We start from the raw sequence: 15538 nt of genomic DNA, 5'->3' as shown, positions 1-15538 counted from the left end.
TGCATCTGTCATCCCCCCCCGCCCCCCACCCCGCTGCACCACATTATAGCAGCGAGGTTCGCCCTGCCCAGGAAATCAGTCCTCCCGGACACAAGTCCACAGTGCCGGGGATGCCAAGAGATTATTTTAAAGCCCTTGCTTCTTTTTCTCTTCTCCTTTTTCTTGTGTGGCTTCTTAATCTTCCAAATTAGAGGAAGAAGGGAAAGACATGTGTATTTACGTAAACAGCTGAAAGCAACTTTAAAACTCAGTGGAATTTTTTTCCATTGGCAAACATACTTTCATTGTTCTGTTTCCCTTTATTTTCAGAATGTTGACTTGTCAGTTAATTCTCACTGGTGGCTCTAATGAAAACTTGAGCGGAATTCTTCAATGAGAAAATGTATGGGCACAACATTTCTGAGGCCAGTGTTGCCCTGACCGTCTGCTGGCATGGTTTTTTATTTCCTTTTCACTTTCTAGACTCATCCTTCAGAGTTGATTTGTGTTCTGATAGGGGTCGGGACAGGTGAGGGTCATGCTTGGACCAAGGGGACAGGTTCATCAACACAGCTGCCACGTCCCTGTAGAAGGAGTTATCTGTGGTCTTGACACTGACAGGAGCATACACAAAACTCCTGTTGAGCATCATAGCATGTAATCTGTGCCAGACTCTTTTTGGAATGGGAAAAACACAGAAACAGAAACTCTCCCCTTGGTCTGGCAGCTGTAGGGGCACGTGTCTGAGATGTCACCTAGTGTGAGGAGGTGATCTGGCCACATGCTTTCCAGCTACCATGACCCTTCCCTGTTGTTAAGGGTCGGTCATCCAGCACTTTGTTTCTTAGAGTGCCTAATTTTCAAAGAGGATAAGTCACTTTCTTTGAAGCTCCATCACTGCTACCTACAAACCACATAACTCTGCCGAAAGTTCCATCGTCTGCTCTCTGAACCCATGACGGGGAGGGCAACAAAAATATTTCAATCCATACTCTCCGGTAGAAATGTAATGAGAGCCACAAATGTAATTTTAACTTTTCTAGTAGCCACTTTCAAAAGAGTGAGAAGAAAGAGTTGAGATTAATTTTAATAATGTATTTTATTTAACCCACTACATCCAAAATGGTATCATTTCAGTAGATAATTCATGTAAAAAATTCTTAATGAGTTATTGTACACTCTCTTTTTTCACCTCCATCCTTGAAGGCTGGGGAGTGTTGTCCATTTACAGCACGTCTCTTTTCAGCCAAGTCCCATTTCAGGTACTCCCTTGCCACATGTGGTTACGGTATTGGACAGCCTGCTTCTAAATGTCTTAACAGACCGTACTGAGTATCGGGAAGCACGAAGTTTCCATCCACCAGACATTTTGGAGCAAAGCTGGCTGATATGTCTGGAATGTCATGGGAGGTCAGGCTGAGCCCTCTCCCACCCTGAAGGTCCATTCTTATTCTGACTTTAGGGTTCTTTCTAGGCAAAATGCTCTTTGCTTTAATCATTGCCTCCCTACTTTATCTTCTCCATTTGTGCCCTGTTCCCTTAGAGGCTTGTTCCCATGTATCAACTGGTCAAACTGTCATTCTTTCTTAGGAAACCCCTAATTAATTCCTTCCGGTACATTCAGTCTTTCCTAGGAGGCCTGTGAAGCTCCTAACCCTGAAAGGAATGAAGTAAAAGTTGTGGAGTGTTGGAGGAGGGAGGGGTTGAGATTTGGAGTCTAGAGGCTCACGCTGAAAACAGTCAGCAGAGCCCATGTTTCAAGTGGCTGCCCGTGGAAGTAGCTTTGACAGTGTTCTCAAGATTTACTTAAGTTTATTCTTCAAGCGTCATTCAGAGTAAGCCTCTTTTTTCTTTGGTTGTTAGGTGATGGTTCACATAAGTCAAATTTCTCTGTGGTCAAAGTTGACTAGATAATGATTTACAGGCTAGGGTAAGAGAAATGTTGTACGTATGTTTGTCTCATGTTAAGAAGATATGCAGTTTTTTTCTTTTAAGTATATTATTATTCTTTATCAGTCGCTGACAGAGACATGCATATCAGCAGATGGAATTGCCTGAGGTAAGCCGCCTTTGGGTGAAAGCAGGTGGGAGCCAGTATGATATGATTTCATCTTCCTTAAAAATACATCCTAAATCAAACCTCACCACCCCTCAGTCCGAGTCACTGGGCCTCCACGTCATATACGTGCAACCACTTGGCTGAGACCTGAACCCCACGGTCATGCTAGGGGAGGGGGTCATGGTCTTTCAACCAATGAATACCACAGTGATCCGAGAGAGGTGGAGGCTAAAGATCTTCCATGTTATGCTGAGGTGGGATTCCAGCCCCAAATCAGAATGGGGGAGGGGCTGGTGCCTCCAAAATGTTGAAGTTACAGGCCCCATTACTCAAGGGTGTAGGACTTTCCCCAGAAGTCCATGCCTCATCCTGGAGTGTGATGGACATCAGAGAGCCAACGCCCATCCCTACTCCTGTCTTGACACAACACTGTTCTGGCCGGCCTATCATGGGTGCCATTGTAGCATTTGCCATTATTTGCTTAAGAAGCATGAGCAAAAATTAAAAAGCTATGCCCCCAAAAAGTTCAATATCTCATAATACTCTCCTAAAATAAAGCAAAACAAAAATGAGAATAACAGAAAAAAAAGCAGAGAAAACATTTCACAGAAGTGCACTCTATGTGAGAACTCCAAAGTTCAGTTTTCAACCCACCCATAAATGTTTCCTTTCTGTGGTGTGCTTTGATTTCCAGTTACCTGTGGTCTGTCCCTGTCCCTCCCCCCACTCATGAAGTGATAGAATCTTGGGTATGGATGGCATATTGTATTAACTTCTTAAAGCTGCTGTTACAGATCACTACAGATGGGATGGCTGAAAACACCACAAAAATACTTATCTTCCAGTTCTGGAGATCAACAATGTATACAGGTCTTACTGGGCTAAAAGCAAGCCCTATCAACGGGGCTGCATTTTTTCTGATGACTCTAAGAGAAAATTCAGTTCCTTGCCTTATCCAGCTTCTGGAGACTGCCCGCACTCATTGGCTCATGGCCCCACATCATTCCAATGTCTGCTTTCCTCATCACATCCCCTTCTCTGATTCTGGCCCTCCTGCCTCCCTCTCCCACCTTGTAATTATATCGAACCGATCCTGATAATCCAAGAAAATCTCCCCATCTCAAGATCCTTACTTAATTAATCATAGCCACAAAGTCCCTTTTGCTGTGTAAGGTAACATATTCACAGGTTCCCAGGATTAGGACCTGGACATCTTTTGGGAGTACAGGGGGTGTCCTTATTCTGCCTGCCGCGCACATGAAGGGCCATGCATCCCAGCCTGTGTGGCCAGTGCATGAATTTCTTCCTCAGGTTCCTGGTGATGGTTTTCTGGCACATACTTGAATATTGGTAATGACCGAGAACACATCACATCTCAGAATGACCTCTGCCAAGTTTCTCTCTACCTTCTATCCATTGGGTTGAGCTTTTCTGCTTGAAAGCTCAATGTTTTTAAATTCAGTTAACTCTCTTGCCACTCTCATTCCTCCTCTGATGAGTTCTGAGTCCTTTCCCCGTATTATTTACGATCTGGATGATACTGCTCATGTGTGTCCTGGTCCAGTAAAGATGGTCTCTAGAACTAAAATCGGTACTTCAAGCCTGGGCCAACCAGTGCAGAAGAGAGAAGGACTCATATCTTCCTTGCTCAAGGCACTGATGTGGTGAAGAAAGCTGAATTGCACTAGCTTATTTGATGGCCATTCTCATCCTGTTGAATTACATTTTTTCATACTAAAAAAATGTGATTTTATTTTAATATAAGCTGATAATATGTTGGACACATTTCTTAATCTCTACAAATCTGTTTTATTATCAATAAAGTGAAATTCTCACTTTTTTTAGAATTTAATGAGCTGTTGTCTTTATAGTGCCCGGCAAAGTCCGTAACTACCATCTATCTGCTACTACTGTCATCATCATTAGCATAATTTAAGTTCTTAGTCTTAGACATATGTTGATTTGTTTTTGACTAAGGGACAGAAACTTTTTTTTTTCCAGTTCCATAAATATTAACAAATACCCAGCACAGATTAAGAAAGACACTTGATTAGCCCGTGGCTGAGTGCAGTGGTTTGCTTGATGTGCTGAGCTTGCTCTCTATGGCTTTATCCAAGGAGTTCATAGCACAGAATCAAAGATCACGGTTTTCAGCTACTGATGGAAACCTCTTGGCTACTGAGGTCAAGCCATAAATTGACCCCATTTGACTGCAGTCGCTGAACTCTTTTGAATTTGTTCCCATTGTTGTGACCTTACATTTTTTTCTGTCTACAGTGATATTTTCAGAAGCTTTCACATGTGCAAAGCCAGTGGGCCTGCTGAACAGAAGAAAGTGTTATGCACATCAAATTTACAGAGTATTAAATTTGAGAGGTGCAAGGTGTTAATAAACCTTGTCAGGAAAATAGCTTTTCACACTAGTGCTATGACTCCATTTCATACCCACTTTATGGTTTCTCTCTTAATTACCCAAGATGCTTTCTTAACACCATTTGGGCTTATTAGTTTTCTCCAGAGCTGACCTCAAGTGTATTGATTTTAATTAGCACATATTTCAACTTTATCCTGCTGCATATTTTGGCAAGATGTGATACCTTGTGGTATTGGAACATAGCAAGCTGCAGAATTCCTGGGGAGACATATGTAGAATGTCACCCAGGAGAAATGTTCTCCTTGTCATGTATTCTCTTTTCAGAGAAATCTTACTTGAGTCTAAAAGGTTTGCAAGAGAGAAAGGGGTTGCAGGGATAGTGTCTGTTAAAGACCAGAAAAGGAAAGCGTGTGCATAAGGGGCTCTTATTTATGACTATGTATATTTCAGAAGTTCTTCTCTAAGTCACAGACACAGTGTAACATGACAAAGTAGTCTTGTCCCTCCTACCATCTCTCTTACCCCTGCCTCTGTCTTTACCCCACCTCCATTTTAATAACACAGAAACGTGAGGCCTGGAGGTTTATATTACCCTGTCTAGACTCCTATCACACAGTGCAGACAGTAGAGAGAGAGAGAGAGAGACTTGAATCCAGATCTTTTATTCCAGTCGTGCTGTAACTCTATATCCTTTAGGCTTATTTGAACTCACAATCTCTTCTGAATTCAGAAGAGATAGGAGAGTCCAGCTATGGTGTGAGCGAAACAGGCTTTGTGGATTGATTCGGGAAGCTAATGCCATTTTCAGCCTTGCTCCTTGATCAAAATATATTCTACCTTCCTCAGATCTCTAATCTCCTCCGTGAGGTCTTTTCTCATATAACACCCCCTCGGCCCCCATCCGGCACTCTCTCTGCCCGTTCTCGGTCTTACTTTTATCCCAGCACTTCCTATTATTATTCAACATGCTATATAATTGACTTCTTTATTAAAGACCTCCCCGTTCCTAGAATCTCAGCTCTGTGGGAAAAGGATTTTTGCTTTGCTTTGTTCACAGCGGGGTCTACCTGGTCTACCTGGCCTAGAATAGTATCTGGCACATAGTGGGTGCTCAAAATATATTTGCGGCATGACCACATGGAGACAGAATTTCCCAGCACCGGCTGTACATTTCTCCCCACTGCCCCTCTTCCTCCTTCAGGCCTGGCCTACAGCCTGGGCAAAACTGGTCAGCTTGCAAGCCTCCCTCATCCCCTCTTGCCTTTGCTAAAGTCAGAGTTGCCATTCCTTCCGGCAGATGAGAGTGGAAAGCCCCTCCCCAAGAAACACTCCTCATTCTGCAGGACAATTAATCCCCATGTGGTTTGGACTAGCTAATGACTCATTATGAGAACTTCCTAAGGTAGAAACCCCTGTAGCTACACTTCCCATTAATCAGTGTATGTTGTGGTCTATTTGTAAGCAGAGCTACTCATTATGTGTCATCTACTCCAAGAAGCAAAGGAATTTTACTATTGTTAACAGACCTCTTTTGCTCTCAACTACCTTGATTTGAGTGTTGCTTTTTTATCTGCCAAATCTGTTAGTGGGGAAACTATTGTCAAGAATTTCCTCCCAGACATATTGTTGAAATAGCACGTGTGCGGACCATTAGCAATACCAGGCCTATTTTGATTTGGTTGAAATTGGTTGATTCAGAGGACAGAGTCTGTGAATGTACTATTCATTCTGTAATGGGATTGTTAAATTGTTAAAATGCACTTATATTAAAGATGTGTGTGTGTATAGTAATGAATACATATAGTAACAAAATCAAAAATTTACTGGGCCATTCTCTACAAATTTAAAACAAAAGAGATGATTCAAACAAAACACTTATAAAGCATACAGATCTAATTTTAAATATGATGAAATACATTGGTTTTCTCCCGGAACTCCAAGATCGTTGCCTCTCCAAATCGATTTGGATGAGAGCATTAGAAATGCATACACCAGAGACCACTGTATCTGTTAATTCCAATGTATTTTTTATATACTGTTTGTAAAGGGTGGTTTCAATTTCATCCTTTTTGGAACTTACTCATTTTCTCTCTTTTATGGCCCATCTGTTTCCTGGTCAGCTCAGGTCATTCGTAAATGATGCCATCATCAAAAGTTGGTCTTCGTGGAGGAAGGTGACCAGTCACACTGGTATTCCCCCATGGTTTTGAAACCTGGGGTACTTTCTTGTACACACTTTGGTCAGGAAGTTTTCTAAATCTCCCAGTTGTGGTCTTATTTGTATGGTTATTGTTCCTTCTAGTGATCTGAGCTTTTTTTGTGGAGAGGTTTTTTTATTAGAGAAAACAAAAGAGTATTGATGGTGATTCTTCTAATGTTTGAAAGCTCTGTTAAGTAAAAGTGAATTCAACTCTGCCAACCTTACCAGTATTTATCTTCCAAAACTTTCTGGTAACAGTTTGTTTACTTCTTTCTCACTTCCCTATTCACTCACCACTTACCCTTAATTCTTATAGGAGAGGTAAAAGCATGCTTTTAGCCTGTTTGCCTAAGTTTGCTCATTGGCATCAAATTCCTCTTTTTTCTTGGGGCAATAAGTTTTATAAATCACCAATGGAGAAAAAAATAAATGGCATATGTATTCATAGAATGTGTCAGTTTGAATCTTGTTTTATAGCTTGATGGTAAGGAATTTGCAGCCAAGCTTGTCTGTATAACTGAATTATTCTACATCTGTGTTCATAAAGCACTAACCTGCATTCTTCCAGCAGTGAGATCATTTTGTCCATGAATTTTGGAAAAAGGTTTAAATTGTAACTCTACTCTTTGCAGTCCTGTCATTTTATTTCACTTGGGTATTTCTTCTACTCTAAGCGTTGTGTCTATAGAGTATTAAGACTGGCTTCTTTGAGCCACCCTGCTAGGCTGTCATTTTGTAATCACACCTCATAAATGAAATGAGGGAAATACTGAAAAATGGTGAAATGTGACAACACCTTCCTACTCAATCCCCGTATTCACCTCCTAACTGTACATTTTCAGTATTGCAAATTCAGACCAGCAGAGGCTGGTCTTCACTTCTCTTGGATATTGGCAGTGAGGGTGGGAACCCTTATATAAAAGTGTAAATATAGTATTTTTACTTTTATATGTATGCTATAATAGTACATTTTATGAACTAAGGTTTTTCTTGATAGTGTACTGTATTACACTTCCTAGTTTTATACACACACACACACACACACACATATATATAAACATGGTTTTAATTTTCCTACTAGGTGAAATGAGAAATGATTTATACATCACTATAGAAAGGGGCGAATTTGAGAAAGGAGGGAAGAGCGTGGCCAGAAACGTGGAAGTGACCATGTTCATTGTGGAGAATAGTGGCCAGATCTTAAAGGTATGTGAATACTGGGTACTTTCTGGTAAAACGATCCCATGTCATCATTTTGGGTTCACCTTTAATGTGATCAGTTAATTTCTGTACTTGCAGTCTTTTCGATCTTATTTTTCTCCTCCACCCCTGTATAGTTTTCTTTCCTTTTTTTAATCATTGATATACCTTCCAGAAAAGAAAGTAGAGAAACAAGAAGGTTTTACGGTTGGCTTGTCTCATGAATTGTGGCAGGAATTTCCTCACGGCAGCTCTTCCTTAAATGTAGCATTTTTATTGTCATTCCATTCTCCCACTTTCATCTGTCGTAGTTTTGGAGGTGAACACTTTGTCTTTGGCGACTGGTTAAAAAAAAAAAAAACTGCCACATTTAGTCCCATGTATTTTCATTTTGATCAAAATAGGGCGTGCGGAGTGGGCTATTACTGATTGGGGCGGTAATAGCAGGTTCCTTTCAGGTTCCTTTATGTGAGAAGTTGTTCATGCAAGCCTCACAGCTTCCTGCATTTCCCAGGGAGGCACAGAACAGGCTTGTGACAGGGGCAGGCTGAGGACTTCGCCGTGTAGGTGAACTCCAAATTGGGCATGCAGTTGCCCATCTCGTGCTTGTCCCCAAGGTCCACCCTCGGCACAGGAGGCCCTGGGAGATGTGCGTGGGCATTAAACAGACGCGGCCACTGGCAGAAGCAGGTGCAAAACAGCACTGCAAAGGACAGGGGAGGCGGTTCTCCATGAAGTGCCGTTTGGAGAGCAGGCAGATAGAACCAAGCAATTGCTCTGCTGTTTTTCAGATAATCTCTAAATGAAGCTTTCTTTAATCTGCATGTTTCCTTTGTTTAGGATTTTATCTCCTTCGGCTCTGGAGAGCCGCCAGCTAGTGAGTACCACTCCTTTGTGCTTTATCATAACAACAGTCCCAGGTGGTCCGAACTGCTCAAACTTCCTATTCCTGTGGATAAATTCAGGGGCGCGCACATCCGCTTTGAATTTCGGCATTGTTCCAGTAAGTGTTTCTTGGGGTTGGCTTTGTTGTGCTGGGGTAAGGTGCTTGCTGAGCTGTGGTGACAGTATGGGCAGAAAGGGTGACAAAGCAGAGACCTTTAAGAGGGAGGAATGAGGGTCAGTGGGGTCCTGAGAGGTGAGTGGGCTCACTTCTTCTCAAAGAACCAATAACCTCTGTGGAAACATACAGGAAGGAGAAGGAGGGAAACAATACATATGGAAGTCTACAGGGTTCTCCTTAAATTGATCATTTTCATAAAAAATGAGTTTATCACTTTCGTAGTCTAGAAAGATTAGACAGAAAGGGGAGACACAGCATTAAAAACTTGTCTGGCTCAGCGGGCTTAGGCAGTCCTGACCCATCTGCTGCTCTCCAGCCAAGAGCTCACCCAGCTCTCAGACAGCTCAGGGGAAACCACGAGGACTTTCCTGGGCCTGTGAAGTCCCTAGGAAAGCCTCTGATTGGCTCAGATTTATATCTGATTTGCATATGTCTGCATCACCATGCCGTCTTGATATTCAGATGACAAGTAATGTCAGTCGAATAGGCCTTAGAGATGATGTGAAATAATTGCTTCATTTTACAGAACTAAAAAATCCCAAAATGTAGAGATGATAAAGGATTTGCCCATATAAACATCACTGTCCCTAAAATTGTCATTTCTTGACATCTCTATTTTAAATCTTTTGCACTCTTGACCACCTTCTCAAGCCCCCACTCCCATCTTCTGGTATCCCTGTGTCCCTGACGCGTATCTTAGACACTACTAGAAGTGCTTGCTTCGGGAACAAACAAGAGGCACAGAGGAATCACATTACTGGAGAAACAGCAGACTTCTCTCTAGTCTGGAAAGAATAGGGGCATTGCCAATAGACAGGAGGTGCCCTCGCCCAAGTGCTATGTAATTCACCCAGGATTGAGGGAGAGGACTGTCTGTTGCAGGGATGATGGCATGTTTTGGAATTGGCTCAGGGAGCTCCAGTAATGATGCTTTAGTGGATGTTTCAGAATGTAAGGAGATGACTAGCAAGGTCTTACTGTTCTTCCAAATTCCCAGAGGAGTGTCATGGAAAAGACTGAGAGTGGCAAAACATAAAGCACTTGGAATGGTGCTATAGCATTCCTTCCCCAATCTTTGTTATAAATTCTCAGTCGAGCTCATACGAGCTTTGAGCTTTAAGGTACAAAAAAGAGAAAAGTAAAGATGAAATGAGAGAAAAGGGAGAAAGAACATTTGGAGAAATTTATTTTAACTCAGAACTTGGAAAATGGAAAAAAGGCTATTTTCAGTAAAACCTATTAGATCTCTGTCCTCTTGTCCTTGTATTTCAAACATTGTTCACAGTGTTAGTTTTTTTGAATTTTGATGTTAAAATTCAGAAGAAACAGCACAAGCATGAAGAAAAGAAATCCCCATAATCCCATAAACTGAATACTCAGAGCGGTTACTTTATCACATGAGCTCCCAAGTATTTCTCTGTGTATATGTATATATATTATATATATTTAAAGATTTTATTTATTTGAGAGCGAGAAAGCGAGAGACTGAGCATAAGCGGTGGTGGGGGTGGGTGGTGCAGTGGGAGAAGGAGAAGCAGACTCCCCACTGAGCAGGGAGCCTGACGACATGGGGCTCAATCCCAGGACTCTGAGATCATGACGTGAGCCAAAGGCAGATGCTTAACCGACTGAGCCGCCCAGGCTCCCCTGTGTACATATATTTATTCAAGAAGTATCTTTTATTCATGAAACACATGTTTACTGAACACTTACTATGTGTCAAGCACTTTACTGGGCATTGGAGATACACGAGTGAACACAACTGAGTATCTCCTCTCACAGAGCTTTCGTGCTAGAAAGGGAAGACAGACAATATCTGAGCAAATAAATACATACTATATCAGGCCGTGATAAGTGCTGTAAAGAAGTTTAAATTGGGATTAGGTGCTGGAAAGTGATGGTGCTGTGTTGCTATTTTACAAAGAAGCTCTCTGATAATGAGATGTATCAGCAACAAGCTGAAAGAAAGGCATGAGCCTTTGGGTATCTGGGGAAAGACTATTACAGGCAGAGAGAACAGTAAATATAAAACACTTAAGCTTGAAACATGCTTGGCAGTTTCGAGGGATATCCAGGAGGCCAGAATGAGCAGCTGAGAGAGTTTGGAGATGAGGCCAGAGATGTAGCAAGGGAACCAGATATCCCATATTGTCTTGTAAGTCATGGGGAAGACTTCAGACTTTGTTTGGAGCAAGGAGCACCCTTAGAGGATTTAGATTTAAAGAAGAGCCTGGCTGCTTTTGTATGATAGGTTGTAGGTGGGAACAGAAAGACCATTCAAGAGGCTTTAGCAGTCCTCCAAGTAAGAGGTTAAAAAGGTTTGCATTAGAATGGTAGTAGGTGAATTCTTTTTCACAGATTTATTGATAGACTAGATATGAAGGAAGGAGAAAAGTCAAGGATGACCCCCAAGATTTTGGCCTGAGAGAGGGCAACATGAAAAATCAAACTTTTGGAGAGCAAAAACCAAACATTGCGTGTGAAATCTGAGAAGTCTCTTAGACATTCAAGATGCCAAATAGACAATTGAAAGCAATCCAAGCTGGAGACTTAAGCTTGAGAAGGAGGACATACGGTTCAGTGCTGTGCTGTAAACATATAATAACCACAACTTGAGCTGGGGGAGAAGGGACCCCTGAATTATAGGATTTGCTGATTTCCATCAAGTAAATATTCCCACCATGGCCATATTCAAGCTACCAACATGACCATCACTGAACTTGGAGTTGGGAAAAGATGCACAGTGTCAACTCTTGTGAGCCACTACCAGCCAGCTCCAGCATATCACCGATGCCCATGATTTTCAGAGCCATGACACTGGATGCGATTTCTAAACAGTAAGTTTAGATAGGAAAGGGATGTCCAAGAACGGCTCTCTGGTGTACTTTCACATTGAGATCGTGGGAGAATGAGAAGAAGCCATTAAGGAAATTAAGAAGGAATAGCCCGTGAGGTAGAAGGAGAATCCAGGAATAGAACCCAGGAAGTTAATAGAAGAAAGATTTTCGAGAGAGGATTGATCTGCTGTGCCAGGTGCCAGTGATAAATCAAATAAGTGGAAGACAGAGGGATTATCACCTAGTTTGGCATCATGGAAGTCATTGAACCTAACAAGTGGTCTTAGTGGATTTGTGGTGATGGAAGCCTGGCACAAGTGAGTCCAAGAGTGAGGTGGAGGAAGGGAAGGGCAGGCAGTAAGTACAGACAGATCTTTCCAGAAACTTTGCTCTAAAGAATACAAGAGAGCAGAGAAATGGGATAGTAACTCTAATGGAACGGTGGGTCATGGGAGGGTTTTTTTTCTTTTTTAAGATGGAGTTCTAAAACATGTTTGGTGCAAATGATTTGGTAGAGAGGACAGGCTGATGATGTAGAAGAAAGAGGGGTCAAGTGTAGGAGCAGTGCCCTTGAGGATGGGAAGCATGGGGTCCAGTGCTCTGGGTTAAGCGGACAGTTCAGGCATAGTGCAGGAGAGCCCATGCAGGTGGGGTAATGGGCGGAGCGTGTGGGAGCCCTCTGCGCATCTGCTGAGAGTAAGGGACATGCTGAGGTATTGGCAGCTTGAGAAGGGAAGAGGATGGATGAAATCCCTATCTGGAAAAGTGAAAAGGTGAGCTTAGAAAAATGTGGCAGATTTGCCTAGCTGAAGGCCCATCTGCGGTTAATGTGCATTAATTAAAGTGAGGTTAGTATGGTGCAGGTGTAGACTAAGGTGCAAGTCGGGTATCAGCCCAGTGCAATGTTAACGTTACAATAATGAGAAGCGTGGAGGGGTAGCGGGGAGAGAGGGTTCGAAGTGATTAGAAGGATGAAGCGTAGAAATGGGAAGTGAGAGCAGAGGGGCATGGAGAGGGGGGTCAGTAAACTGGGAGGTCCCAGGACACAGTTGTCGGAGTTAGGGTATTAGAAAGAATGGATCGGAAAGTTAGGAGGTGGAATCCATAAATGTAGGGTCTTCATTAGTAAAAGGGGGTCATGTTAGGCGTCGTAGTCCATTCAACTTATTGGCTGATCTAGTGGCTCAGGACAAAAGGCCATGTACTTTAAACTTTGTTTGGTATTTATTTTTCTTTTATAACAGAAGACAAATTTGGGGAAACTATTGCTTTGTTTCTTACCTTTGCTAATTTTATTCATTCATGAAATCTTGTTACCCTCCCAAATTAAATACCAAAAATGACACCAAAAATGTGGTCACATAAACTTAGGAAAGTATTTCTAAATAAGTCTTCTCCCCTAAATCGTAAGTTCCATAGCCAGCACTCTCACTGATGTAGAAATCTCATCCTAGAGATCTTCACTGTGATTTTCACTTAACTTGAAAGAACAGTGATATTTTCCCAGTTTCTCTCTGGGGTTGAAATTAATGACTTTAGAAGAAAATCGTTTTCTAGAAGCACATTTTCAGGGATGTCCTAATGCTAGGGGCCAAAACCAGCAAGCCAAAATTACTATTCTCTATGTGGTGTCCCACTTCCCTGTGGTTAAATGCCAGAAGCAATCATGAGGGAATGATGTGTTGCCAAAGTCTCCTGTCTGATCTTCAAGGTCACCATATCTAACTCCTGCTAGCTCAGGCCTTACTGCATCCCAGAGCTGAACTCTTCTATCACGTATAATGCTCCACTTCCACACCTGTGTGGGAAAGAATAACCGTCCAGCCCAGGATAGGCTGCAGACCCTGGAATTCCTCCCTGCCCATCTAAATACAAGGAGACAGTTCAGTAGAACCAACCAGTTTCTTTTAAAGCTTTCTCCATTTTTGGAGAAAAGGAAAGTTGGTGGAAAGAACTGGAATGGTACTCGAGATCTAGAGCAAATTACCTGATATCATGCGATCTCAATTTCCTTCTCTGTGAATAATTGCCAATGATCTTTGACCTTTCTAGCCATTGTAATTCTTCATTAGGCATCTGAAAACCTCATTGCCCCATTTCCAGCTTCCAGAATACTACTGTAATAAGCTCTTCTTAAGCTATAGATAGCAGTTCATGTTTTTTATCCACATGTCTAAGATCCCAGGGAAGTAGCTTCCACAGGGCTCTCTGTCTTCACACACATGGACATAGGGAAAGTTCTATTATAGGCCAAGGCAGAGCTTAGAAACTACCTTTGCACGAGTCGTAAACAAAACTTTGAATTTCACGTCCATTCATTCACTTGTTCGTGGATTTAACATATACTTAGTGAGAACCTGTTATGTTGTTGGCACTCTTTGAGGACCAAGCTTGAATAAAATAACGTAGAATCCTGCCCTCAGTGATGCTTACGGCTGGGAATGGAGGGTAGGACATGAAGAGAAAAAAACAGGCAATCCGGAAATTTTTTTTAAAAACATAATTTCAGATAGTGAGTCCCATGATGAAAATTCATCAGGCAGTGTCCTTTGCAGGCTACAGGGCAGGAATATGGGTTGGAGGGTGGCTCCTGTACATAGAGGTCTCATCAAAAAGCTGCTCTCAATTGTGTAGAGGGAACTGGTGAGTGTGGGTTGTATTTCTTGAGGATCAGGCTTGTTGGCAATCTGTGAGTCAGAACACAGGTGTGTAAGCAGGCATTTTAAAAAGGAAATAATTCTTTCTCTCTTTTCTCACAGCAAAGGAGAAAGGAGAGAAGAAACTGTTTGGTTTCTCCTTCGTCCCCCTGATGCAGGAAGATGGTAGGACTCTTCCAGATGGCACTCATGAGCTCATCGTGCATAAGGTAACATCAGTCAGATGTTGGCGACGGGCTGTGATAAACAGGGCTGAATTATTAACTCATTATCTTGTTATCACTCTGGAAAAGAGAAAAAAATGACTGAAAAAAATACTCTTTTGGAAGATTGTTGGCAAGGAGTGTGTCTTTTTGAAAGGATGGTCTCTGTGTTCTGTGTCATTCTGAAACGTGTTTTAAAGATGATTAATATCTTTATCTTAACTTAGGTGTAGATGTTTGGGAAAGTCTCTATGTTGACCTTAAAGTTCCTTCCATTGCTGTGAGAGGATTGAATAACCTTACAAATAGGTTTTTAAATATTTCCAGTACATACGTGCTTTCGGTACCGCCCCAGGAATAAATTTAGCAGGGTCATCATTGCATGTTTCTGGTTTGCTGCTCTCACTAAGCAGGCAGAGATATGGTGGTCCTCTGTCCGGACAACATCAGCAGTTGTTACTTTCTATTTTGTGCATCAGGAATCGTCGTAAAAACATTGGGAATGAAGTATACTGTAGTAGGCAATAAAAAGAAAGTTCACAAAACCAGAGCTCCTTAGAAGTTATCAGGGAATACTAATAATAATGAAGTATACTAGTCACTGTAAAATACAGAATTAAAATACACAATTTTCTCCAAAATACTTCTCTGTTGCATTTCTCTGTTTCTGTAATCACATGACATTCCAGGCTCTTACCAGCTTGCCCCTGAGCTAAGTGGTCCTGCCCACCTGGCTCTTGTCTCCCTCTGGTCCAGATTTCATCAGCCGTTGGGGTGACCCATCTAAGGTACAGGTCTAACGGGGCCTCTTCTCAATTTAAACCCCTTAAAAAAACTCCCAATTGCTGAGAAAATAAATCTCAGACTTCTCAGGATGTTCAAGGCTTCTGACTCCCAACTGCCTCACCTCTGAGTGCTTCTGTTCTTGATACCATGGCCACATCCAGCTCTTTCTAGTTCCTTCCC

General features: G+C 42.0%; 1 protein-coding gene across 7 annotated transcripts in view; it reads left to right on the top strand.

Annotated features, from left to right (window-relative positions):
- Positions 1-15538, top strand: part of DOCK4 (dedicator of cytokinesis 4) — a 424485-nt gene that overhangs the window by 253060 nt on the left and 155887 nt on the right. For all 7 annotated transcript variants that reach the window (XM_036066399.2, XM_036066398.2, XM_036066397.2 and 4 more), the window contains exons 14-16: positions 7694-7818; positions 8653-8815; positions 14472-14578. In XM_036066399.2, coding sequence (XP_035922292.2) covers positions 7694-7818; positions 8653-8815; positions 14472-14578 — 395 coding nt within the window. The remainder of the gene's footprint in view (positions 1-7693; positions 7819-8652; positions 8816-14471; positions 14579-15538) is intronic.

Source organism: Halichoerus grypus, chromosome 12, assembly GCF_964656455.1.
Source record: "Halichoerus grypus chromosome 12, mHalGry1.hap1.1, whole genome shotgun sequence".
Taxonomy (NCBI): Eukaryota; Metazoa; Chordata; class Mammalia; order Carnivora; family Phocidae; genus Halichoerus; species Halichoerus grypus.
This window is presented reverse-complemented; position numbering and strand designations above follow the sequence as displayed.